The 25,153-nt window shown below is 37.9% G+C and overlaps 5 protein-coding genes across 6 annotated transcripts in view; 3 read left to right on the top strand and 2 right to left on the bottom strand.

Moving 5' to 3' along the window:
* Positions 1–1,148: 1,148 nt before the first annotated feature.
* On the top strand, positions 1,149–6,524 carry LOC120249425 (chaperone protein ClpB3, chloroplastic). The gene is made up of 10 exons (XM_039257923.1): positions 1,149–1,528; positions 1,819–2,037; positions 2,539–2,776; positions 3,043–3,238; positions 3,345–3,399; positions 3,788–3,938; positions 4,087–4,395; positions 4,514–4,779; positions 5,029–5,949; positions 6,040–6,524. The coding sequence occupies exons 1-10, from the start codon at positions 1,274–1,276 to the stop codon at positions 6,370–6,372; spliced, it is 2,943 nt and encodes a 980-aa protein (XP_039113857.1). The 5' UTR covers positions 1,149–1,273; the 3' UTR covers positions 6,373–6,524.
* A 351-nt stretch (positions 6,525–6,875) lies between these two features.
* On the top strand, positions 6,876–14,479 carry LOC120283651. The gene is made up of 8 exons (XM_039290361.1): positions 6,876–7,398; positions 7,673–8,902; positions 9,170–10,930; positions 11,143–12,288; positions 12,883–12,987; positions 13,073–13,162; positions 13,420–13,530; positions 13,601–14,479. The coding sequence occupies exons 1-8, from the start codon at positions 7,339–7,341 to the stop codon at positions 14,129–14,131; spliced, it is 5,034 nt and encodes a 1,677-aa protein (XP_039146295.1). The 5' UTR covers positions 6,876–7,338; the 3' UTR covers positions 14,132–14,479.
* Positions 14,480–14,551: 72 nt separating this feature from the next.
* Positions 14,552–17,416, bottom strand: LOC120283653 (pentatricopeptide repeat-containing protein At3g29290). Its single transcript, XM_039290362.1, has 2 exons — positions 15,322–17,416; positions 14,552–15,122 (listed from the first exon to the last, which is right to left on the bottom strand). The coding sequence occupies exons 1-2, from the start codon at positions 16,882–16,884 to the stop codon at positions 14,916–14,918; spliced, it is 1,770 nt and encodes a 589-aa protein (XP_039146296.1). The 5' UTR covers positions 16,885–17,416; the 3' UTR covers positions 14,552–14,915.
* A 138-nt stretch (positions 17,417–17,554) lies between these two features.
* LOC120283654 lies at positions 17,555–19,657 on the top strand. 2 transcript variants are annotated; one of them, XM_039290364.1, is made up of 5 exons: positions 17,555–17,762; positions 18,343–18,416; positions 18,537–18,616; positions 19,196–19,312; positions 19,455–19,546. In XM_039290364.1, exons 1-5 carry the CDS (start codon positions 17,630–17,632, stop codon positions 19,456–19,458), a joined length of 408 nt encoding a protein of 135 aa, XP_039146298.1. In that variant the 5' UTR covers positions 17,555–17,629; the 3' UTR covers positions 19,459–19,546. The 2 variants fall into 2 exon arrangements, with proteins under 2 accessions (XP_039146298.1, XP_039146297.1); XM_039290363.1 differs by having other exon boundaries at positions 17,562–17,762; positions 19,196–19,347; positions 19,455–19,657.
* Positions 19,658–19,887: 230 nt separating this feature from the next.
* The window catches only part of LOC120283655 (DNA annealing helicase and endonuclease ZRANB3), a 12,604-nt gene continuing 7,338 nt past the window's right edge, over positions 19,888–25,153 (bottom strand). Inside the window, exons 12-25 of the mRNA XM_039290365.1 lie at positions 24,453–24,563; positions 24,233–24,298; positions 24,059–24,157; positions 23,794–23,887; positions 23,579–23,691; positions 23,260–23,424; positions 23,041–23,148; positions 22,062–22,376; positions 21,424–21,608; positions 21,243–21,345; positions 20,893–21,038; positions 20,529–20,608; positions 20,280–20,455; positions 19,888–20,028 (exon numbers count right to left, since the gene is read on the bottom strand). Of these exons, the coding sequence (XP_039146299.1) occupies positions 19,915–20,028; positions 20,280–20,455; positions 20,529–20,608; positions 20,893–21,038; positions 21,243–21,345; positions 21,424–21,608; positions 22,062–22,376; positions 23,041–23,148; positions 23,260–23,424; positions 23,579–23,691; positions 23,794–23,887; positions 24,059–24,157; positions 24,233–24,298; positions 24,453–24,563 (1,875 nt within the window). The 3' untranslated portion in view covers positions 19,888–19,914. The remainder of the gene's footprint in view (positions 20,029–20,279; positions 20,456–20,528; positions 20,609–20,892; positions 21,039–21,242; positions 21,346–21,423; positions 21,609–22,061; positions 22,377–23,040; positions 23,149–23,259; positions 23,425–23,578; positions 23,692–23,793; positions 23,888–24,058; positions 24,158–24,232; positions 24,299–24,452; positions 24,564–25,153) is intronic.

A 25,153-nucleotide genomic window follows, 5' to 3' on the forward strand; every position in this document is an offset into this window, starting at 1 on the left:
TATTATTATTTTCTGGGACTTATGAGTTATACGTCTGAGATACTCTCAGAGTCCAATAAAAAAGATAGATTTTTTAACAGTAATTTTTCATATCATTATTCAAACTAAAAATTATTTTTCATAATTGATCTAAATGTCTACAACTTGAACTAACCCCACTAATAATATCATCTTGTTTTTATTTTAAAATGTAACAAAACAATCTTCACACAAAAATTTTCAAAGTTTTAAAGAGAAATAAATAAAATATTAAAATTTTTGAAACAAAATTATCTACCAACTTTTTGATTTATTAACACTGAATTTTTTAGGTAAGGTATTTGTATTTTTGTTGAGAGAAGAGGTTTAAACCTCAGCTCATAAGTTAAAAACTTTGAAGCAAGATAATTTTAATCTAGTCAACGATATCTTGATTTATTGCTACTGGTTCTTTTTATGTAGGGGTATTTGTGTTTTTGATGAAGCAATTAAACCTCAACTCATATAAAATAAACCTTTAAAATAAGATGATTTTAATCTAATAAATAATTTTTTAGTTTATTGACATTGGTTCTTTTATATGATATAAGATATTCATGTTTGTACCAAGAGAAGGGGTTTAAACCTCAGCTCACTTAAAAGTAAACTTTTGGCCAATGACCATTTGGTCTATTGGCATCGGGTCTCTTACGTAGAGTGTTTGCCTCGAGTGTTGAGTTTGGCTCCCCGAGTTCGATCCCTATCTCGCGCAAGGTGAGGGCATGATTCGCGGTGAGCGTTGCTCCCCCACGTGTTCGTCCTTGGGTTCTTGTCGCTTTCTCAAAAACTTTTTGAAGTGAAATAATTTTAATTTAGCCAACGAACTTTTAATTTATTAGCATTAAAACTTTTGTAGGATATTTGTATTTTTAAAGCAAGATGGGTTTAAACCTCAGCTCACAAAAATGAGGGAGTATGTGTTTTAAAGATAATAACTCCACGCTTGTGTACTTCCGGTTTATCGGCATTCCATTAAAAAAAAAAAAAAATTGATAAAAATTCAAACGGTTCAGATCACACTTCAACTCTCCAATCAAGCACTACAAGTCTTAATCCATCCACTCGTTTCGCGAACACTCTTTGTTTTATCGTTTTATAGAAAGAACAGTCTCAAAGCTCAAAGAACCTCCCAGAAACACCCCTCCCTGTTTTCTTATCTATCCCTCTAAATTCTCTCTTGGTCCTCATACTTTCGCGGTATTACTCACACACCCCTCGCCGGAGAACTCGAAAACTCTCGCTTGAAAACGCTCCCATGGCGACCACCGTCACTGCCCACCACCTTGGGATCCTCCCCTCGCGATCTAATAGCGCTAATGGAGGCCGTTTTCTCCCTCTGCCATCGTTGGCTCTCCATTCTAAGAGGATGAGATCGGGGCAATCCCTGAAGGCGCTCACTTGGTCGGGGAGCTTCGGTAGGGTTGATGCTGTGCTGTCGAAGAGGCCTGGGAGATTTGGGAGTCGTTCCAGATCGAGTTTGATCCGTTGCCTGGCGTCGAGTGATGGGAGGGTATTCTTTGCTTCTCTTGTTCTCTTGTGGATTTCTTTTTGTTATGCATTATAAAGGTTGAATTTTTAGTTATAATTCAAGAGATTACGAAAATGAGAAGCATGTAACTGAATTCAGTGTTGTTAACCTGAGTTGAAGAAGGATGATGGATTATAAGAAAAAAATGAAGAGTTTTTGATTGATTTATAAGTCTCAAAGTGGAATTTGTATGGAAGATGTCTTTTTTTTTGGGGGGGAGAATTCATGAATTTCATGAGATGTTGATTTTGCATTGCTTGTATGCTTTATAGATTACTCAACAAGAGTTCACTGAGATGGCTTGGCAAGCGATTGTGGCATCTCCTGAAGTTGCAAAAGAGAGTAAGCACCAGATTGTTGAGACAGAACATCTGATGAAGGCATTGCTGGAGCAAAAGAATGGGCTTGCTCGGCGCATTTTTTCCAAGGCAGGAGTAGATAATACCCGGCTTCTAGATGCCACTGACAAGTACATCCAGAGGCAGCCTAAGGTTTGTTATAATGTGTCATATCTTCATAGTTCATATGTTCTGATACTGGTTATCCTATTTTGGTGATCTATGCTCTTTAGCTGTTTTCCTTGATTTGCAAAGATTGTTCTTTGGGAATATGTGCTGACAGAAAAATTTCTTGTTTCATATTGTGCATTCCTTCTATAAAAGATGCGCTAGAAATTCACTGCTGTGTTTCTTTTGGAGTGGTTTAAGTTAGTTTTGATCTTAAAAGATGTTCTAAGACCATTGTCATTGCTGTTCAAGTGTTAGTTTATCAGATGTGAATTCAGGCAGGTGATTTCTGATGTGGCTTCAACTTGAAGTTTGTATAATACAGTGGCTTAACTAGAGTCAACTACTTGTATATTTTGTCATGAATTTGTGATTTGTGCAGCATTCCAACCATGCTGCTCAGGATGGTTTTATTTTGATGTTCAACTGAGGAGAAATTACTGATAGAATGGCTTGAAGACTAAGTTATTTTTTGAAACATTTTAGGTCCTGGGTGAGAGTGCTGGTTCTATGCTAGGACGAGATTTGGAAGCGCTGATTCAACGAGGAAGGGATTATAAGAAAGAGTATGGTGACTCGTATGTTTCAGTGGAGCATTTAGTACTCGGTTTTGTGGAAGATCGGCGGTTTGGTAAGCAACTGTTTAAGGATTTTCGGATTACCCTTGAGGCCCTAAAATCTGCCATACAAGCTATAAGAGGGCGCCAAAATGTTATTGACCAAGGTATGATGGATTGATGAGTTATTATTATTATTATTTTAATTATTGGGAAAAAGGCATTGATAACTGCATCTGCATAGTCTGCAAGTTTCATTTGCGTATCTTCTCTGCTTCATCCTATGAAAGGTTGAGCAGACTATCATATGTAAATTTTCATGCCATAGTTGCAACGAGCATATTGCACTCTAATGACTCGCCCTGCACCCAACTTTTTTTTTATTTAATTTTTTAAATTAAAAAAAATTACTTACTTGAATGAATAATAACAGATCCAGAGGGCAAATATGAAGCCTTGGAAAAGTATGGGAAGGATCTGACAGCTATGGCTCGGGAAGGGAAGCTTGATCCTGTTATAGGCAGGGATGATGAGATACGACGATGCATACAAATTCTATCAAGGAGAACCAAGAACAATCCTGTTTTAATTGGTGAACCTGGTGTGGGCAAAACTGCTATTTGTGAAGGGTAAGTAGAAAAGGCTGTCATTTGTACAAAATACATTTTTCCAATTTTGGATGCTCTCTCAATCTTGTTCAGCACAAATCCTGATGCCAAGTTCATTTTTAAACAGGCTTGCTCAAAGAATAATGGAAGGGGATGTTCCTCAAGCTCTTATGAACCGGAGGGTAGGTACTCATTGAACATTTAAAGTTTCGAGAGCTAAACATCAAGTTACTTTAATATTTTACATTGAGAATGAAATAGAAACTTGACCATTGCTGAATCATACTCTATTTTCACTTGTAATTACAAATCACACATTTTTTTATGAATATCAGGAGCTGCTTCCATTTAGGTAATAGGACTTATAGTCCATCTACTTCAATAGTTATTAACTGATTCATACTCAGTGGAATTTTGGCATTTCATTTAATTGAAATCTTGGAGTTTTGAATTTTTTTTCCCTTTTTTGTTTTCATAATACATTCATTTTCATATTCGATCACTTTCATGATGATGTTTGCGATGTGTCATGATGATATTTGACATTGTGCTTCACTTGGTCTATTACAGTTAGTTTCTTTAGACATGGGTGCACTGATTGCTGGAGCAAAGTATCGTGGAGAATTTGAGGATCGATTGAAGGCTGTGCTTAGGGAAGTTACTGAATCAGATGGGCAGATAATCCTTTTCATTGATGAAATTCACACCGTTGTTGGAGCAGGTATGTCTTCCCAAACTTGTTCCATTTTTAGATTGCTGTAATTCATACCTGAATCATAGGAAGAGTCCTCTGAGCTCTACCTTTTTTTGAGCATTCTTCGGGCTGTTTCTTGAGAAACTGATCAGGGTCTATAAATATCTGTGTTTAGGTGCCACAAATGGTGCTATGGATGCTGGAAATCTCTTGAAGCCTATGCTGGGTCGAGGAGAGTTACGGTGTATTGGGGCAACAACACTAGATGAATACCGCAAATATATCGAGAAGGATCCTGCCCTGGAACGTCGTTTCCAGCAGGTTTATGTTGACCAACCTTCAGTTGAAGACACAATTTCCATATTGCGTGGATTGCGTGAGAGATATGAGCTCCACCATGGGGTTCGTATTTCTGATGGTGCCCTTGTGGGAGCTGCGCTACTTTCAGATCGTTATATCAGCGGTCGTTTCTTACCGGACAAAGGTACCATATTGACATACATGTGTATGATGAGTCTAAAATAATTTTCAGATGTTGTTTTGCTCTTCTGAATTAATATACAGCATTGAATTTTCGCCTTATCTACACTTGGTTTTTGCAGCCATTGATTTGATTGATGAGGCAGCAGCAAAATTGAAAATGGAGATCACATCTAAACCAACAGCTTTAGATGAAATCAACCGAACTGTTCTCAAGCTTGAGATGGAGCGTCTCTCCTTAACAAATGATACAGACAAATCTTCAAAAGATAGGCTAGCTCGTCTTGAGGCAGAGTTAGCTCTGCTAAAGGAGAAGCAAGCCCAATTGACGGAACAGTGGGAGAATGAAAAGTCAGTAATGACAAAGATTCAATCTATTAAAGAAGAGGTACAGTGCACTCTTCTTCATGAACACAAAATAACTACCTGTGGATCTTAACATTTCAATTATTAAAAGACAACCATCACCTACTGACTACCTCCAATGTTGATATTCGAAAGAATATATTTATCTGGCAGATAGTATCCTCTTTTGGATTTTTTTTTTTCTCTTATGAGAAGGAAATTCTGGAATCTAAGACTAATGCCTAGTTTGATATTCTTATGGGATTTTGGTTACTGATTTTCTTTGTTTCAGATTGACAGGGTGAATCTTGAGATTCAGCAGGCTGAGCGGGAATACGATCTTAACCGGGCAGCTGAATTGAAGTATGGCAGCCTTAATACTTTGCAGCGGCAACTTCAAGAAGCAGAGAAAGAATTGAATGAGTATCAAAATTCAGGGAAGTCGATGCTTCGGGAAGAGGTAACTGCAGATGATATTGCAGAAATAGTAAGCAAATGGACAGGCATCCCTGTTTCTAAACTGAAGCAATCAGATAGAGAAAAGCTGTTACATTTGGAAGAAGAGCTGCACAAACGTGTTGTCGGTCAAGAACCAGCGGTGAGAGCAGTGGCTGAGGCCATTCAGCGGTCCAGAGCTGGTCTCTCTGATCCCCACCGTCCTATAGCCAGTTTCATGTTCATGGGTCCTACAGGAGTAGGCAAAACAGAGCTGGCCAAAGCTCTAGCTTCCTATTTGTTCAATACTGAAGAAGCTCTTGTTAGGATTGACATGAGTGAGTATATGGAAAAACATGCTGTCTCAAGATTAATTGGGGCCCCACCAGGCTACGTTGGATACGAGGAAGGCGGACAACTGACAGAAATAGTTCGGCGGAGGCCTTATGCCGTAATTCTGTTCGATGAGATCGAAAAAGCTCATGCTGATGTATTTAATGTCTTCCTCCAGATCCTTGATGATGGCAGAGTCACAGATTCACAAGGTCGAACAGTAAGCTTCACGAATTCAGTCATTATCATGACATCAAACGTGGGCTCGCACTACATATTAAACTTGGATGACGACTCGAGTGATTCCTCCTATGAGACTATTAAGCAAAGGGTGTTGGAGGCTGCTAGATCAGTATTCCGCCCTGAGTTTATGAATCGAGTAGATGAATATATTGTTTTCCGTCCACTAGACCGGGAACAAATAAACACAATCGTCAGGCTACAGGTAAATCTACTAAACTTCAGTTCCGACTTTGCTGTTAGTCCAAATACTTGATCTCACCATGACTTACCTCTTTTCATGCATGTGTATCAGTTGGAAAGAGTCCAAGCCCGACTTGCAGATAGGAAGATCAAGGTTAAAGTCACTATTCCGGCGGTCGAGCTCCTGGGAAATCTTGGGTATGATCCCAACTATGGAGCACGACCGGTAAAGCGTGTCATCCAGCAGAATGTGGAGACCGAAATTGCCAAAGGCATTCTCAGAGGAGATTTCAAAGATGAAGATGTAATCTTGGTGGACACAGAAGTTACAGGCTTCTCCAATGGACAACTTCCTCAGGAGAAACTAATTTTCAAGAAATTGAGTTCAGGTTCTTCAGATACATCTTCTGCACCAGAGCAGTCTGCAGTCTTGCCAAGCATCTAATCTTCCTTGTTTCATCTATTGCTAAATAGTTGAAAACTTCAATGTGTTACAACAACTACTATTAAATGTATAGAGTATTGTTTTTTAATCTGAATTTTGCAGGGATTCATTTTAAGTTTTCATAGAATGGTCACAATGTTACTGTTTCTCAAGGTGGTTCTCTGTACCCTCTATGTTTACAGATAACTCCCTCAAAGTTAGTTTAATTGGTTTTGGTGGATGCTTTATATATATATATATATATATATTTTTTTTTTGTGGTTACGAGCCCTTTGGTGAGGATTATATTGTGCTTGTATAGTAATGAGCCAAGTGGTGAAAATAAAAAAAGTTAAAAAAATTAAAAAAAAATTATATATATATATATATATATATACATCTTACTTAAAAAACAGGGATTTTGGAAAAGTGAGGGTTTGGTAAGCAATAATTTTGAACTTTGGAAGGGGGGGGATAAGAAAAATCCCTAGAAAATTGAGTAGTGAAACCTGCCGCTCCGCCAGCATATAAAAGTTCTCACCTTTTTCGACGCAATGCTCTGGATTTCTGAAGAGATCCTGCAATGCGATCCCCAAAATCGATTCTTTTCTTTGGTTTTTTCACTGTTTATGGTTGATTCTTCATTCCTATTCTTCTTATTGATCTCGATGAGGTGTTCGTCCTGATTTAGGGTTTTTCTTGGTTATAATTTTTTATGATGCTAATTGCAAATGCGACCTTTTTTTTTTCTCCCATATTTGAAGCATAATTCCGTTGATTGACGGCATTGTTGATCGATTGGGAGCGATTTTTCATTATGAGAAATATCTATGAAAAATGCCTGGGTTTTATGGAGAACTTTAGGGTTTTTGTCCGAACAACTGTTAATTTTGATTGAGTTTGTGGAAAAAAAACTGATGGGATTTTGTTAAAGATGTGAAATTTTGATCCGTTAAGGACGATTTGCTCGTTGATGGTTGAGTGGATATGGAAAACGGCGGAGAAACTGGAGATGATCAGGGTTCGGGTTGGTTTGAAGTGAAAAAGGTACGTTCTTTCATCCATTGTTCTCTCCCTTAGCTGAGCTTATGGAAATGACTGATTTATTTATATGAACATGAAAATTTGTGCAATCAATGATGATCGAAAAAAGAACCAATTGCGCTTGATATTTGCCTCAGCTGAATTTGAGAGAGTCCAAGAAAAACTTGAATTTCTAGGGTTTTTGTGCTTTCTAACTATTCAAATCACGATTGTTAAGCTTGCTCTGGTATAGATTGAGCTGACGATATTCATTGTTGATTTCTTGTGTTTGGTGCAGAAGAACAGAACCAGTTCAAAGTTAGCCACCCAGAAGGTTTCTGGGGGATCTTCTTCCAAGGCTAACACTTATTTCGCGCGCAATCAAGTTTCTGATAATGATGAAGCCGGGAAGTTCCATGGCAGAAAGCCAGCACAACCTTTTAAATCAGGGTTTGTCTCCGCTGACGGTCCTGGCTTGCCCTTGGTAAAAGATGATGAAAGTGGAAAATCAGTTGATAAGGTGGCTGCCAACCAGGAGAATGAACCTCCCAGGAAGGATGCTTCTATGACTATGAAGGTTACGAATTTAGAAGGTGGTGTCAAGGATTTCCAGGGAGTTTCTATAAAGAAGAGTGCAGATGATGTTGCTGTTCCCAAAATAAAGTGGGGCAATCTCGAGGATGAATGTTTATTAGTGCCTGGAAATTCTGTGGTTTCAAGTATGTCTGTGAAACCTAAGCACAATGATGTAGATGTTAATTTACAAGTTTCACCCTCAACTCCACTTGTAGTGGATGAAACAATAAATGGATATCAAATTACAGAGCAGTTTCCCAGTGGAGTAGAGTCATCAGTTGGTGAGACTTCTATGGAAGATGTGGAGTTATTGAATTCCAATTCAGAAGGTGTTCTTAAAAACGTGACAAACCCTGGTGAATCTGACCCAATTGTTCTAGTTGAAGCTATTGGTAATCGTCTCTCCAAAATTGACGAAGAAGCTGAAAGTATGGCAGTTGAAAGGACTCATAATGCATCCATGATTGGATCTTCAGATATTACCAAAGAGTTTAATGTTCCTGAAAATGTTGGGAGTCAAGCTGATCCCGAAAGGAGCACTTTGCTTGAGCACCAAAAGAATAGTTTTGAAGATTCTGTTAGTGCTTCAGGTGGAGCTGCCGTCAAAGAGGGAAATGTTTTGCAGAATAGTTCAGTAGATGGGACTGAACTCGGAGAAAATGAGTCTGCAGAAAGTAAAGAAAGGTTCAGACAAAGACTCTGGTGTTTCCTTTTTGAAAATCTGAATAGGGCAGTTGATGAACTCTACCTTCTATGTGAGCTGGAATGTGATGTGGAACAGATGGATGAGGCTATTCTTGTTCTGGAAGAAGCTGCATCTGATTTCAGGGAGCTAAAGTCTAGAGTGGAACATTTTGATAGTATAAAAAGGTCCCCTTCTCAATCACCAAAAACTGGTACATCCCTTAGCTCAAAGACTGACCATCGCCGGCCCCATGCCCTCTCATGGGAGGTATAGTGCTAACTTTGTTACATATGTTATATAACATAACAATAGCCTTCCTCTTTCTATGCTCATGCTATGCTATACTAATACTCCTGATGCAATAATGGAATGATGCTTCCTTGTAAGACTACATGGATAGGAATATATGTAACTACTGAAGAAGATCAAGGTTTTTCATGCACATGAAAACACTCATATTTAGTCGTTAGCTAACTCAATTTTCAAGTTTCATGCTAAAGTATAGAAACATTGAAGTCTATCACTGTTGTCCAGGTTCGCAGAATGACAAATTCTCCTCACAGGGCAGAAATACTATCTTCTTCACTGGAAGCCTTCAAGAAAATTCAAATGGAAAGAGCCGGGATGCTGGCTAGAGATGATGTGAAGGCAAGTTCTGCTCATACATCTAGTCTTGAAATCCCTATAGGACCTTACAGGACTTCACCAAAAGCAAGTGATGAAGTGGCCACTGAACATCAGATGCAATCAGAAAAGCAAGCTGGAGTTTTGGATTCTGATCAAGGATTAATTATTACAAAGAAGCAGAATGTATATATGTCCAATCAAAGCAGAGCAAATACAGCAGTAAAGGAATGCATGACTCCAGAAAGCCTTTTGGCTTCTGTTTCTGGTAAGTCTAAAAGAGAACCTTTGGAGCCAATTTCTGAAACTCAGAAAGAGTTGTATAAGAGAGATAAGCTGCCAGTTGAAAATAGGTTACACAAACAATCAAAGACCACAGATGTGGTGAAAAGGCCAAGTTCTCTTACTGATAAGGAGAAGGAAAAGGAGAAGGAGAAGCGAAATTCAGCCCCATGGAAGTCCATGGATGCTTGGAAGGAGAAAAGGAATTGGGAGGACATACTTAAATCTCCAATGAGGACTTCATCTCGGGTTTCTCATTCACCTGGCATGAGCAGAAAAGGTCAAGAGCGTGCTCGTGTCTTGCGTGACAAATTGATGTCCCCAGAAAAAAGAAAGAAAACTGCTCTAGATATGAAGAGAGAAGCTGAAGAAAAGCATGCTCGAGCAATGAGAATAAGAAACCAACTTGAAAATGAGAGGATGCAGAGGCTACAACGGACATCAGAGAAAGTTAACCGTGTCAATGAATGGCAGGCTGTTAGGAGTTTAAAATTGCGTGAAGGAATGTATGCTCGCCATCAGCGCAGTGAATCCCGTCATGAAGCATATCTGGCTCAAGTTGCAAAAAGAGCTGGTGATGAAAGCAGTAAGGTCAATGAAGTTCGTTTCATCACTTCATTGAATGAAGAGAATAAAAAGCTGATGCTTCGTCAAAAGCTTCATGATTCGGAAATGAGGAGAGCTGAAAAATTGCAGGTGATAAGAACAAAACAAAAGGAAGATACAGCCAGAGAAGAAGCTGTATTGGAGCGCAGGAAGCTACTAGAAGCTGAGAAGTTGCAGCGTCTTGCTGAAACACAACGGAAAAAGGAAGAGGCGCAAGTGAGAAGAGAGGAGGAACGCAAAGCATCTAGTGCAGCTCGGGAAGCAAGGGTAATTGAACAACTTAGGAGAAAGGAAGTTAGAGCCAAAGCTCAACAAGAGGAAGCCGAACTTTTAGCCCTGAGATTAGCTGAAAGGCTTAGGGAAAGTGAGCAACGTCGGAAATTTTACCTTGAGCAAATCCGTGAGAAGGCTTCGATGGACTTTAGAGACCAGTCATCACCACTTCTGCGGCGTTCTGTAAACAAAGATGGATATAATCGTTCTGCCCCAACAAATAGTGTCGAAGATTTTCACACATGTCTTGCCGCACCGGGACTCATTACTACAACACAGCAGCAGTCATTGAAGCGGAGGATAAAAAAAATTCGGCAAAGGCTCATGGCTCTGAAACATGAATTTGTTGAACCATCACTTGGTCCTGAAAATACAGGGGTTGGATACAGAGCTTTAGTTGGAGGTGCAAGGGCAAAAATAGGAAGATGGCTTCAGGACCTGCAAAGACATCGGCAAGCTAGGAAGGAAGGAGCTGCAAGTATAGGATTGATTGTTGGTGATATGGTAAAGGTGATGCTCTTACTATTTCTTGAGCCATATTGTTCATGTGAGATATTAGGTATACTTAACGGATATCACCTGTGGAAGTTATGCTTATTGGCTATTGACTGTTGCTATCTTAACCCTAAGTGTCTTATATATTAAGTTCTGATATCCCTTCAGTATGTTTCTTCATTATCTCCTGGCTAATCTTCTCTTCCTGATCACTTTATGTCAAGCAGTTTTTAGAGGGCAGGGAGCCTGAACTACATGCATCTCGTCAAGCTGGTTTAATTGATTTTATAGCTTCTGCATTGCCTGCCTCCCATACTTCAAAACCCGAAGCTTGTCAGGTTACAGTTTATCTTTTACGACTTCTGCGGGTGGTGCTGTCACTTTCAGCAAATCGAAGTTATTTTCTTGTGCAAAATCTTTTGCCTCCTATTATTCCCATGCTGTCTGCATCCCTGGAAAACTACATTAAGATTGCAGCATCATCCAGTCCTGGAGCCACTAACAACATGCCGAGTAAAGCTTCAATTGAGAATTTGGTGTCAATTGCAGAGATACTGGATGGCTTCTTATGGACTGTAACCACTATTATTGGGCATGCACATGTTGATGAACGACAGCTTCAAATGCAAGATGGATTGGTAGAACTCATAGTTGCTTATCAAGTAATTCATCGTTTACGCGACCTTTTTGCCCTTTATGATAGGCCTCAGGTGGAAGGTGCTCCATTTCCGTCATCCATTCTGTTAAGTTTGAATCTCTTGACAGTTTTGACATGCAGACCTGCATCTGCCTCTTCAATTGATTGGGAATCTTGTGTGGCCAAACCAGCAATTGCTTACGAAATTTTGGAAGCTAGTCCCGGAAAAAAGTCACTTGATTTAAGTAATTCATCTACGATGAATAATCCTTCCGGTGATAGTATTACGGTCATGAACCAGGTTACTGGAGAATCTGATCATAAAGATGGGGGGGACAAATTAGCATCCAGAACAGATGATCCTGAAAGTATGGAGGTAGATGTTCAGTCTATGAAGAAGCCTTCTGATAATTCAGTTTATTCAAACAATGCAGATGGTGGGCCAGAAGGTTCTACAGGAATTGCCTTGAATGAGCCTCAGAACATTATGTCAGAGGAAAAAGCCAAGTTACGTTTACCACAAAAAGATGGAAAGAACCCCATGGATGATAGCTCAGAAAAAAAAGGAGTTGCTGAAAACATGGTACATGAAGATATTGAAAGCAAAAATGAGGTGAACTTGAAACAGCCTGTGGTATTTCTTCTTTCTGCTGTAGTAGAGACGAGCCTCGTAAGCCTTCCATCTCTGCTGACAGCTGTTCTGCTTCAGGCAAATAACAGAATGTCATCTGACCAGGTACATTTGCGAATGCCCGGAAATTATTGTCCCGATGTAATTCTATTTTTCTAATGTATTAGTTCATGGCTATTCACATAAATTCCTTTTCTTGAAAATTTCTTATATTTTTCTATAATAATATTTGGAAATAATTCTTGTGTTGTTTTTATAGTGAAAGATCAACCAGGACTTCTTCTGTAACACTTCTTCTGTAACACATCATACATCTTACATGAGCCTTTTGCATAAATCTTGTTCAACCCTTGTCAATCAGCATCTTGTTTTCTCCAAGGTTTGAATATCAGGAGGACTTTTCCAATCTCCTTGCATTTCTTAAACACAAAGGTTGAATTCTTCAATCTTATAGTTTCTGCAATTTTCTGATCTTCATACTAGCTATTGAATGTGAGGTTCAGGTATGCATGAGCTATTTCATGTTCATGTAAATCTTAATAACCATCATTTAAACTTTTCATTCTTGCCTTTTAAGTTTGCTGATCATCATACAACCAAGCATGCAAGACTTGTAGATGGGTGTTATGCATGTATTCTTTCTAGTTCGTAAGCATACAGTAATTGATTAGTATGTTGACATTGTCATCTTTTATGTAGGCATCATATGTTTTCCCGATGAATTTTGAAGAGGTTGCTACTGGTGTATTGAAGGTTTTGAACAACTTGGCAATCTTGGATATCACTCTTTTGCAGAGTATGCTGGTGAGTATCTTTATTGGTTCATGATTATTGTGCCAGCATATAAAAATTGCTAAACATTTTAACTATTTTTTTTTAATTGTTACAGGCAAGGTCAGATTTGAAAATGGAATTCTTCCACTTGATGAGTTTTCTACTTTCCCATTGTACAAGCAAATGGAGAACAACTAATGATCGGGTACCTTGAATTTTTGCCTTTTCCATGTTCCAGCCATATTGTGACATGTTCTATATGCTTTTCAATTTTGTAAATATCATTCTCATCCAGCAACACACATTTTGTGTGGAAACAAATTATTTCTTCAAATTCCACTCATATTTTATTTGTTTCCATTGGTGTTTACTATTACTCATTTATACCATGCTTCTTATTGTATGGTTGCTTTCTTGAGAAGTAATCAATGTATAAGTTTGTACCTTCACTACTTGCTGCAGGTTGGCTTACTTCTACTGGAATCTCTCTTGCTTCTTGGCTATTTTGCATTATTCCATCCTGAAAATCAAGCAGTTCTTCGATGGGGAAAAAGTCCAACCATTCTTCACAAGGTATGTTAAATTCCTCAAACTTCAAGCTCATAACAAACGAAACAAGCAATACTAATCTTTTATCAAACAGGTCTGCGACCTGCCCTTTGTTTTCTTCAGTGACCCTGAGCTCACTCCTATCTTGGCTGGCACACTCATTGCTGCATGCTATGGATGTGATCAGAACAGAGGAGTGGTACAACAAGAATTAAGTATAGACATGCTGCTCTCTTTGCTCAAGTCCTGCAGACAGGGTTTACTTTCACTCCATTCCGATTCATCACCACCGGATAATTCAGTGCCAAATGATCAATCTGACGTCAATAGCCAGTTGGTTTTAGAAGCTAAAAAGACACAGCAAGTTGATCTCTCTATACGATCAAACCGAAGAAATAATCGTGTATTGGGTAGAGGAGGTGTTTCAAGTGGCAGTACAAGAGGTGTCAAAGTGAAAACCCAGAGAGACAACAATAGAGGATCGAAGACTTGCGATGAATGGGCTCAGAAGCACAGCTTACCTGCCTCAGAAGCTTCATCTACCTTCATGCTTCACAGAAGGTTACCCAGCAGTTTCTTGGATAAAGCTGAAGAATTCTTCTCAGCTGCCATCTCACCGTTATAACCAGACTTAACCACGGGTCACACAAGAAATAAACCATGAGGATTTCTATCGTCCGAACCATGGTCTCAAATAGTAATAAAGAAATTACAGTCAGAGTGAAACACTAATGCGTTTACACGAACATTGATCGGGATATGCTGCGCTAACATAATCGGAGGGATGAAAAGAAAAGATTAGGTGATTACCACTTGATCATTAGATACAAGTCAAAGTTGATATGAACTGTTGTATAGGAGCCATGGACTTCAGTCCTGTTTTTCACTCCTTGTAGGATCTTGGCATTATGGCCCTGACCAAGTAAATGAATGTATTTTGTTCTATGAAGCGCAAATACAATGTTTTCTGTCTCTTTGTTGTTGTTGTTGTTGTTGTTGGATTACATAACTTGCATGGAAAACATATGGAAAGCCAGAATATATCAATACAAATGAAATTTGTTAATCAAATGTAATCTACCTGGAATGCTTTCCTTAAGTTGCCAGGTTCATGTGATATAATTATCGACAAATGGGTATCTAAATGGAAATGAAAATACAGTCATACAGATTAAGCTCTATTTCTGTACATAAGAGTTATCCAGAGTAGCATAATTTGCTGTCAAATTACAGCCTTGATTTAGATCATCCATGAAGGCACTTGAGCTCAAATTAAATCTCCTTGCTCTGTTTGGTTTCAACTTCTTGACATGTACACTTGAATCTCAGTGTGTTCACCTTTGACAGCAAAAGCTTAGAGTATGCATTCAACAAGTTTCTTAACACACGGCACCGCGTGAGCTGAATAATTAAGAATGTTTCCATACTTTATATCTTGGATGTGGCCTGGCTCGCTCGTTTGAGTAGACTTGAAGCATTAATGCTCTTGTTTTTCCATCTGGTTTAAACCCGATCTCGCACATACGATCGTACCATTTTTTTGCCATTGTAGTCTTGCCTCTTAAAAGAAGCCCATGAATGATTGTATTGTATATGGAGGCATTTGGCGCAACAGACTGCAACATTGATCAGAAAAACATAATGAAGAATTATCAGCAATTGTGATTGATTACACAAAACAATTAACAAAAACTACAGAAATGAAGAATAATTTGTTCAGGTGCAGGCATACAAGTAAAACATTTCAATAAATTGCTAAGCATCTATCTACTGATTCACCGTAATATTCATCCACAAAGAAATAAAGTGGAATACCTCCAATATGTCTACAGCTTCTTTCCAGAGTGATCCCCAAACACAAGATCTTACCAACGATAAGTGCGTAAATAAGTCCGGAACGCACTTGTTGTGAATCATACGATGGTAGACTTGCAATGCAACTTTCGGATTCCTCGCAGCCTCACACGTGAAGATAACATGGTTATAGGACTCTGTCGACATAGGTATTCCATTTGTTTCCATTTGCCAGAGGAGCTGCAAAGAATGTTCCCATAAAGCAAGCTTCTGACATGAAAGGAGAGCTACATTACATAAATAAGCATTTAACTGATCACCCTGATCCTTCCTAATGCCCTCAAAAAGCCGAAGAGCATCAGCATACCGACCACTCCTATACAAAGAACTTGACAATGCACTCCATGTATAAGCATCTGGTTTATGTTCAGAATTTTTCATGAGCCCATAAATCTTAAAGGCAAGGTCATACTTTCCGGCTTTTCCAAGACAATTAATCATCGAGTTGTAAGCAATCACATTAGGCTTAATGCCGGCACTCAACATCTTTTCAAACACCTGAAGAGCCAAAGCCCACTCACCATCCTTGGTACAAGAAGCAATTATTGCCTTCATAATATCCTCACTTGGTTCCAATCCATTCTGAATCATTTCATGGTAAGCCCCAAGTGCTAGTTCAGTTTGATCACACTGCACAAAAGTGCTGACTAGCAGGTCATATGTTAGCATTGTTCCAGCAACAGCATTCTGCTTGAGTTTTCTCCACAGAATTTCAGTCTCGAACCAATTTTTCACTTTTCCACACACTGAGATCATCGTATTGTACACAATTACATCAAAATTCTTTACAGTGGTTACTTCACCTTCTAATGCTTTGAACATTCTCAATGCGGAATCACAACCTTGTACACCAGCGACAGCCTTGAGTATTAGACTGTATGTATGACTGGTAGCAATCTCTTTCTTTCTCATCAGTTCAAAAACTTCCAAGGCATCATCAAGTGATCCATTACGTACAAGACAAGCGATAAGAGAGTTACAAGCGTGTGCATCTGGTTGAAGGCCGGTCACTTCCATTGACACAAACAATTCCAAGGCACTTCTTGATTTGTTTGACCTGCTAAGCCTCAAGATTCTTTTTGATAACAACCCTTCATCCCTTTCCTCCAAAAAATGCAACTTTCTTTTGGAGAGACCTTGTCCTTTTTCCTGTTCGAGTGACGATAAGCAATAGACAGGTTTGACATTCAGCTCGTCCATTGTTTGTGGAATAAACGGTGTTACACGAGAAGGACAATCAAGTTCATCTCTATTCAGAAATTGATGATGACCTTCTCCCATCGAAAATGACAAACCAACATCCACATTCTTTTCACAAAGCAAACCAAATTCGGAACTATAAACTGTCACATTACTCTTTCTTCTTCTTCTTAACCAGAAAGCACTACCCGACAACACCGAACTATCCACCATGGAGGAATTTTGACTTCTTCTAACTTTATCCAAGCTAAAATTCATCCCAGAGTAGAAACATAGTACACTACCAACTGCAACACAGTCCCTTAACAACACCATCTCCATCATATTTTGTGCACTTATAGTTCAAACCAAACAGAACAATAATTTTACAAGTGAACTATCAATGGCTAAAGAACATACATAAAGCTTTCCATCCAAAATGGAAACAATCGCATCTAACAACACGAAACCTTTTCTCAATATCAAAATTTTTAACTTTAAATCCTGTATACATTCTCATCTTGAAAAGAAAACCTCAGAATCAGAAGAGCCTCAAAATCAAAGGTTCAGACACAGAAGAAAAAGGTCACAACTTTGCGACTCTAAAAGTAAAATCAGGTCATGTATACCAACAAGACGAACCATAAACGAAGGAAAACCTAGTCTTCATCGTTCACCTCACTCTTCAATCGATTCAAGAACAAAATTTTCTCAAAGAACATAAAAAAGATCGAGGAATCCACCTGAAAGTTAGAGAAGAACAGCCAAATTGTGACCTTTTACTTCACCTCACAGCCACAAAAGCTTGAAGAAGAAAAGCAACGATCTTTCGCTGTAAAGGCGTCAAATTTTCCCACTCCAGCGGAAGGGATAACACCGCCCAAGAGCCTCTATAAATATCGAAGAACCCAAAACCCCAGGGACATTTTAGGAACAAAAAAATGGTTGAATTCCAAGAACACCCTTGCTTTTACTTCCCAAAATAGCCCTATCGCTCCAAATTTCATTCCCCAAATGCGTCAAGGCTGGGGTTGTTCTAGTTTTCCCTTTTTCTATTTTAAAGTTGGGATTTTGAGAGGGGGAATTGAAAATGGGAAAAGGAAAGAAGGGGGAGGAGGAGATAATGGAAGGGATTGCATCCATTGCTCTTCTTCCCAGTGGATCTATCTCTGGACACTTCATCAAGCTTCCTGAATCTTGTTGCTATGGTCTCCATGGAACTGGTATCAAGTCTCATTTGATATCCTTCTTTTTTTTTTTTCTAGAAAAATTGAGTGTTTCTGGTTTAGGAGTTTTCATTCAGTTGATTGTGGCTTTGTAAAAATGAGATTCATTTGATTATGTAAACCCTTTTGGGTGATTTGATTCAAATGTGGTATTTTGATTGTGGATTGCTCTTGTATAGATTCCAATGTGGACTGTAAGATGGCAAACAGAGTTTTTTTTTTCCTCACTTTGTTTCGGTGTTATTTATATGTTCCTTTTTTATGCTTCAAATTTCAAAGTCTAGTCATTGATCAAAGTTTGGTGAAATTTTTTAAAAAAGAGGGGTTTTTTTTTTTTTGGCTTGTTTGTAAAGATCATGCTTTTGATTTGAAGATCAATAGGTCATTGATAAATTTAGGGAAACAAAAAGTTTTTTTTTTTTCATTTGTTTATCTGTTCTTTTTCCTTAATTCAAGAAAAGATGGCAGAATGATTTTCATGTTCTTTTTCTTCAATCTAAACTCAACACTTACTCACTTGTTAAATTCAGAATCATTTGTCCTGCAAAGCTCATAAACTTTATTTGTGTTGTGTCAGAATTGGATTGTGAAAGGGAGTGTAGTAGAGGTGAAGATTATCGGTTAATCAAGCTCTCAATTATCGACTATGCAGTAAGACCTTGATAATCTTACTTAGTTTATCTTATTGACTGTAAATAGTAACAAGCTTTGCAAGAAATTTATTTTATCAATTTTATATGCTTTGTGAAACCTTGCAATGTTTTCACACAGAGCAAGAGAGAGCGAACGGTTGTAGTCGAATGCAGAGGACACGATGCTGCTCGGTTTCAAAACATCGATCATGCCCACGGGTGAGTCTTCTTTTATTGTTAATGATTTTGATGTTGCCTGATTCCCAATTGTTTGACTTTGGCATTCATTGAAGAACTATTCTCTAAGTGCTATTTCATCTCTTTCGCTTTTATGTGTATCAAATTTGTGGAATGTCTTTTATGTAACATTGAGTGTGTTAAATGGTTTTAATGTAGAAATTTCAGCGCTATGCAGTCTCTTGTATTTTATTTTGTTTTGTTTTGTTTTATTTATTTATTTACTTATAGTATCAATATGGAGTTGAATTTGGCATTCATTTAAGATCTATTATTGTTAAGGGCTATGCCATCTTTTTCATTCTCATCAGTATCAGTGTGTGGAATCACTACTCATGCAGTGTTGAGTGTTTAAGGTATTTAATGTCGGAGTTTCAGTGTTAGGCAATGTCTTCTTTTTTCCTTTTATATAGTATCAATGCGGAATCGTGTTTCATGCGATGGCAAATGTTAATGTTGTTCAATTCGTATTTGTTCAGCGCTTTATTTTCAATGCTATGTGATCTTCTTTACTCATTGCATTATCCATGCGTGGAATTGATTGTATGCGCAATGTTGCAGCTGGGAAGCAGATGTTGTAGGCACTGTTGAACAGAAGCATGAGAAACAAAAGGTTTCAGTTTCATTCGAGTGTGAAACTTTGAAGGCCGAAGACGTTGCTGAAGAACACATCAGAAAGTATATGCCCAACCTCACAGGACTTGATGCTGTTGGTATATTTTCATTTGCATATTCATATTTCTCAACACCAAACAGATCATTCTTTGTCTATTTGTTTATGTACATATTTCCTGAACTCATTATTTTCGTATGGTTGCAGTTAATGTCGGTCCAATGAAGATTTCCGGCCTCAGCTTTGAAGCTGATGCAGATCAAGAAGAAACTGAAGATACTTGAGATAAAATTGCAGACTTCTCTGACTGGAAAAACAATCTGCATCCTACTTTGTTATTAGTTGTTTCACTTGTAATAGTTTCATGTCATTACAGGCTTCCAATAATATGAAATAGCATTTGTGTTTAATGAGACTTGGATGCATTTCCAGCTTTTAATTATACAAAAAAGTCAATCAAGGAGGTATACAAAAGATAATGTTTGATGATTAAACACTTGGCTGTGATTTAAAGGTATACAAAGAATGATATTGCACATTGAAGCAACACCATTACAAAATCATACAATAAAAATTGGTGTGTTACTTGTACATAATCAGCTGATTCCAAGCAGAAAGCAGCAGTTGATGTCAATTGCTATTTTTTTTTTTTTTTCTCTCGCTTTGATTATTGATTGCACAAATCCTGGCTTAATTTTGCGGAGTATGAGCTACCAGGGACTTCTACAAACAGTGAGTCGTCGTCTTGAATGGCATCATGTCCCGCCTTCAATACACATACCTACAAGATATAAAGAAGGTAACAAATCACAACAGTTACGGTAAAGAGAATACAGTGTCCTTTCGGGCGATATCTTGAAGATATGATTAATTTGAATGCAAATTCCATGTTACACAAAAACACGGAGATAGTAGAACAATTTACTACAATATGACTAATGGCTATAAAGACATAGCCAATGAATTATATAGACATAGCTTAAATTTCTTCTGTAGAAGGCAAATAAACTCAATGTTGGATTCAATACTTACATCACTTTGCGGATCGGTTAATTCAGTGCTGCCATTGCCTTTCACTTGCATCATGACAAGTTTAAGTTGCTCTTTTGCCCTCTTCCTCATTAACTTTCTTTCACCTTGTTGAGCTTTGGTCACCTCAGAATGGCATACGACACAAAGAGTCCTCATGTTCTCGAGTCTGCATTCACCTGTTGATACATTCAGATGAGTTAAAGATTCAACACAAAATCAAAAGGCTTAAATTTTGACAAGAGATGATACCTCCTCCTTTATAGACGGGTATTATATGATCTGCATGCCAAGCATTTCCTTCAACAGGCTCATATACGAGTTTCTCAAACCTGGAAATCAAACCAAGGTAGTTTTGACTGTTAATTGTGATCCATTAATGTGAAGCAACTTGGACTAAAACTCAAAAATTACCATCAGAATTGGCTAATATTATGGAATAATTAACAATGACCAAAAATTTGAACTGGTTATAGTGGTGAATTAAGCCATATAATCACAATTGAACCTGAGAAAATTCTTTATAAGTCATAGTTAAGCAAATAAATAGAGATGAATGATTCACAGTTCACTGGAAACACAATTGTTCATGATAAAAAAAATGCTCAATACTCACAACTTTCGTTTCTTTGCCAATGTTGGAGCTGTTGTGCGGATATACTCCTTCCTCCTGGCAACAGATAGAGGCCTTATACATTCTACTAGTGTGTGACAGTCCAGTTTGCAATTAACACAAACACCATGCTCAATTTGGAAAAGTGCCTGCGGTTAAATGCTCTTGGTCAGTATAATTATCCAACTAGCCTAATGCATATCGATCATAACTTGAACTATCATAAGGCTTAAAATAATAAAAAAGGACTCAAAAGCTGCACACACAGAAATAGAAAAACTAAGTTACAATTAAGACATAAACGCTTATTTCAGATGACTGTGATTCCAATCAACCAGAATAGATGCACTGACCTCACGAAGAGCTTTTTGACTTGTTCTAATCCTATATTCTTGAAAGCAGCCCAAATTGCAGAAAAGATCCTCAAAATATTCAGGTATCTTTGCAAGTTTTCCCCTGAAAGAAAATGACTTGGTTATCTAACAATGAGAGAAAACCAATAATTGCAACTGAATCTTCATTAAACCTACCCACCTGCATGGAGCTTGGCAAAGTTTGCAAAGAGGTTCACCAGTGATAGTCCAAGCCTGTGAATATTCTTTCTCCTTTGCATGGCCACCACTTAAAACTACCTTCTTCCAGAGAGCACCTTCTGGTAGAGGACGGCTTATATCACTTAGAGGTGTAACTCGTCTCTTACTCCCACCTTTCAACAACCCCTGGTGGCAAGATCACATCCACTGTCTCAATCATGTCAAAAAGAAGAAATAAAACTATAACAGGAAATTCAAGGTTTGATTTTTCAGAACAACATAGAAGTTACAGCAAGATAACGAAGATAAAAGGAAACTCATAATCTAGATTAAATTCATCTCCAAACTAGCATGTAAATGGAAGATAACAGAGATGGCCCAGTATCTCACAAAATTCAAGTTTATATACTACACTGGGAAAGCAATAATATGGTGACTAGGATGAACCACTAAAAGTTTGATAGAGAAAACCTAAACATAATAGATGGTGGATGGTCAGTGAGATCTCAAATGCATATACCAAGTCATAATTTCCCATTTCCCCCAACCATCACTAAAGTGGTCATATCTCTTAAAAATAATAAGCACAAAACATATTGCCAACTGCACAAAGTAATTTAAAGCTTGCAGATGACATACTCCACATCCATGATTTATAGTGTCCTTCAGATAACACAACTCAAGGCTTAACGGAAGTTGCAGAGGCTTGCCATGGAGCTTATTTTGTTCAATAGGTCTTAATTCATTCCACTCTTTCACAAAAGCCTGGAAGACTTCATAAAATGCAGAATTATCCAGCAGGAGCTGCGGAGCTGTTTCCTTATTTATATCACCATTAGAAGATAGCATAGACTCTAGTTCCTCTTGCCTGAAGTTTTGAAAAACTGGTCTTGGTCTTGAATCTTCTCCCAAGATGCAGACATACAAGTGAATCCGCCGCGTATATCGGCTTACCTGCCAAAATTAAGAAACATGTAAAGCACAAAAGCCTTCTAAAAAACCAAGGGAAAATGCTATATTAAAAGGTTTAACAAACACACAAATTTGACATAAGGCATAATACGCATCATTCGCATTCCCAGTTAGCAAGAATAATGATCGCATTTGCACAAAAACTCAAACAAGTTGTATACAACACTAGTGTTGTTGGGTGAATAGTCATGTTTTTCTTTCCGTTTTAGTAGCCCATTGCCAATTTGGGCCCTGGTTATGAGGAAGCGATCAAGCAAATGAATTGGATTTGCCTAATCTGGTACTACAGTAAAATGAAGAGTGACAAGTTCACTCACATCAAATAGCAACATTTTAGTACCAAAACGTTTTCTCTGAAAGTAGAGCTCCTGCATGGTAGACAGAACCTAGCAAGTGTTGAATTGAGAAAAGAGAAAAACAGAACTAATACAAATAGCAGATAGAAATCTTTTCCAAGGCCATCTTGCAAATTGCAAGGTAGACCTATTTTTCTTTCCCCTATAATTCACCAGATTAACTTTTGAACATAGGAGTGTATTCATCCATTATAGAGTTGGTGCAAAAGGATAACCAAAAGATAATGATGACAGAATATCACTTAAAGTTTCCAATAATTTTCACCTAAAGATCAAAATAAAGAATGTACCTCAAACCGAAGTGACTCTGCTTGGATAGGACTCCGCGTATCAGTTTCTGCCAGTTCACAAATTTTACCATCAAAATTCTTTGGGGTAGTTGACTGCATTTCATCAGTCTGCATTAGCAAATTTAATGCCGTTCTTTCAAGAAGTGATGGAAACAGTGTAGTTCATCAGTATACATTACAGAACCATAAAGCCCCTTTAACTTGAAATCCAAAAAGTACCTCATGTGTCATATTCTCCAACCATTTGATTTTTTCACAACCCTCATCTAGACTGTAACCACAAATATCACTTGACTGTCTATCTTTTGCAGTTAATGTTTGATTGCCTTCTAAATTTGAACCCAGGGAAGAATAATCTTGTGTATCTGAATGAGAGATGTTATCCTGCCAGAACAGTATCAGAAGTCAAGTTTGAAAACATAAAGCAAAAGATAAATTAAGAAAATAAGATTAATAAGCCCGTAACAGCAGCTAAAATGCAAGACGGAAGAAATAGAGACATGCTAGAATTGTTGACCCCAAATTGGGGGCTACTGACCTGAACCAAGCCATCCTCATCAACACCAACAAAAGCAGCCATACTACCTTCAGATCTTTTAGATGTCTCATTAGACAACACTATGCTCTGCACCTTACTTTCATCTGCGATATCTGATATTTTATCAGCTCTTCAAGTATAATAAAACTTCAAAACGAAGGCGAAAATCACCTCCTATTTACAAATCATATCAACGTTTTTTTTCTCATGTGTACCTGCATTTTCAACATCCATGTTAATAGATGAAATGCCCATTCTCGCATCATCAGAGGCATTGATGGAGTAATCAAGCTGGCAAATTCCATCAACCTGAGATGAAAATTAGGGTTAAACTGGAAGTGAAGCAGAATAGGAGGCCCCATGAAAGCACAATGAGCTTTTCTATCATATTTGCTCACTGATGTTATAGAAACACAGAATCCAATAACTAGATTACAGATACAGTGGTATACTTGATCACATCAAGCTTGTATACATCACCTGTATCTCTTTTACGGCATCAACTTTTCCATTGATCACAGATGAAACCCGGAAAAGGCTCTTATTTAGCTGCAACCAACGTGACTCATCTAATGAATCCTGGAATATGTTCAAGCCTATTGTTACACAACAAACACAAAAACAGTCAACAATATGACAACTAGACAAGACTACCTTCGCGCAAAAGATATATATATTCACGGCATTATTTTGTCCTCGTCTGTGGGCCCGATCCTCTGCCTTCACAAGTTGCAGCATACTTAGCATTTTAGTCATACAATAATTAAAATATAATCAGAAAAAGAAAGAAAATCTAAAGATAGTTGGGATATAAAATGATCAAATTGATGAACAGATTACTCCAGAAAGTTGACATTTACATAGCAATATAAACCTGAAGCATTTCTGATGCAGATTTAGGCAGCTCCAAGAAAACAACATTTTGGGCAGAAGAGAAATCCAACCCAACACCCCCAGCAGTTATTCCAATAATTGCAATTTTGACCTGAAATATAATCACATTAAACAATAGGTTCTAACGCACTAAGTTTCACAATGACAACTTCAAGGTTTTCCAGTTAATTTTATCATCATGTTGATGGTGAACAGAGGAGCAGAAGCAAACCTCTGACGATGAAATCTGAAAAGCTTTGACTGCCATTTTGCCTATCTCTAGCAACCTGCTCCCCATCACCCGAACAAATTTGATCTCCTCCTCACATATAACTCCTAAAAGGGTTCAACATGAAATTCTATGCTGTGAAATAGATAATGGAAAGTTCCTTTATGGTGTGTGAAATCAGGACATGGACCACACAGTCTCACGATAAAACATAACCGAAAAGTTATTGTTACCAGATAAACATTCATGCACTAGGATGGATAGCACCTGTGCTTTAGAAAAATACCAAAAAGCTTAAGTTTTAGTAACGATTTTGCAGCTTTAACCATTACATTATCTCCTTTGCACTATGCACTAACAAACACTTTAACACCAAATTGCTTTATGACATCAGAACTCATATTGTTGCCTAGGAAACTACACTTCTTTTTCTTCTTCCTTTACACTTTGCTGATTGTATAGTAGTTCTAAAA

The sequence above is a fragment of the Dioscorea cayenensis genome, chromosome 19, assembly GCF_009730915.1.
Source record: "Dioscorea cayenensis subsp. rotundata cultivar TDr96_F1 chromosome 19, TDr96_F1_v2_PseudoChromosome.rev07_lg8_w22 25.fasta, whole genome shotgun sequence".
Lineage (NCBI taxonomy): Eukaryota > Viridiplantae > Streptophyta > Magnoliopsida > Dioscoreales > Dioscoreaceae > Dioscorea > Dioscorea cayenensis.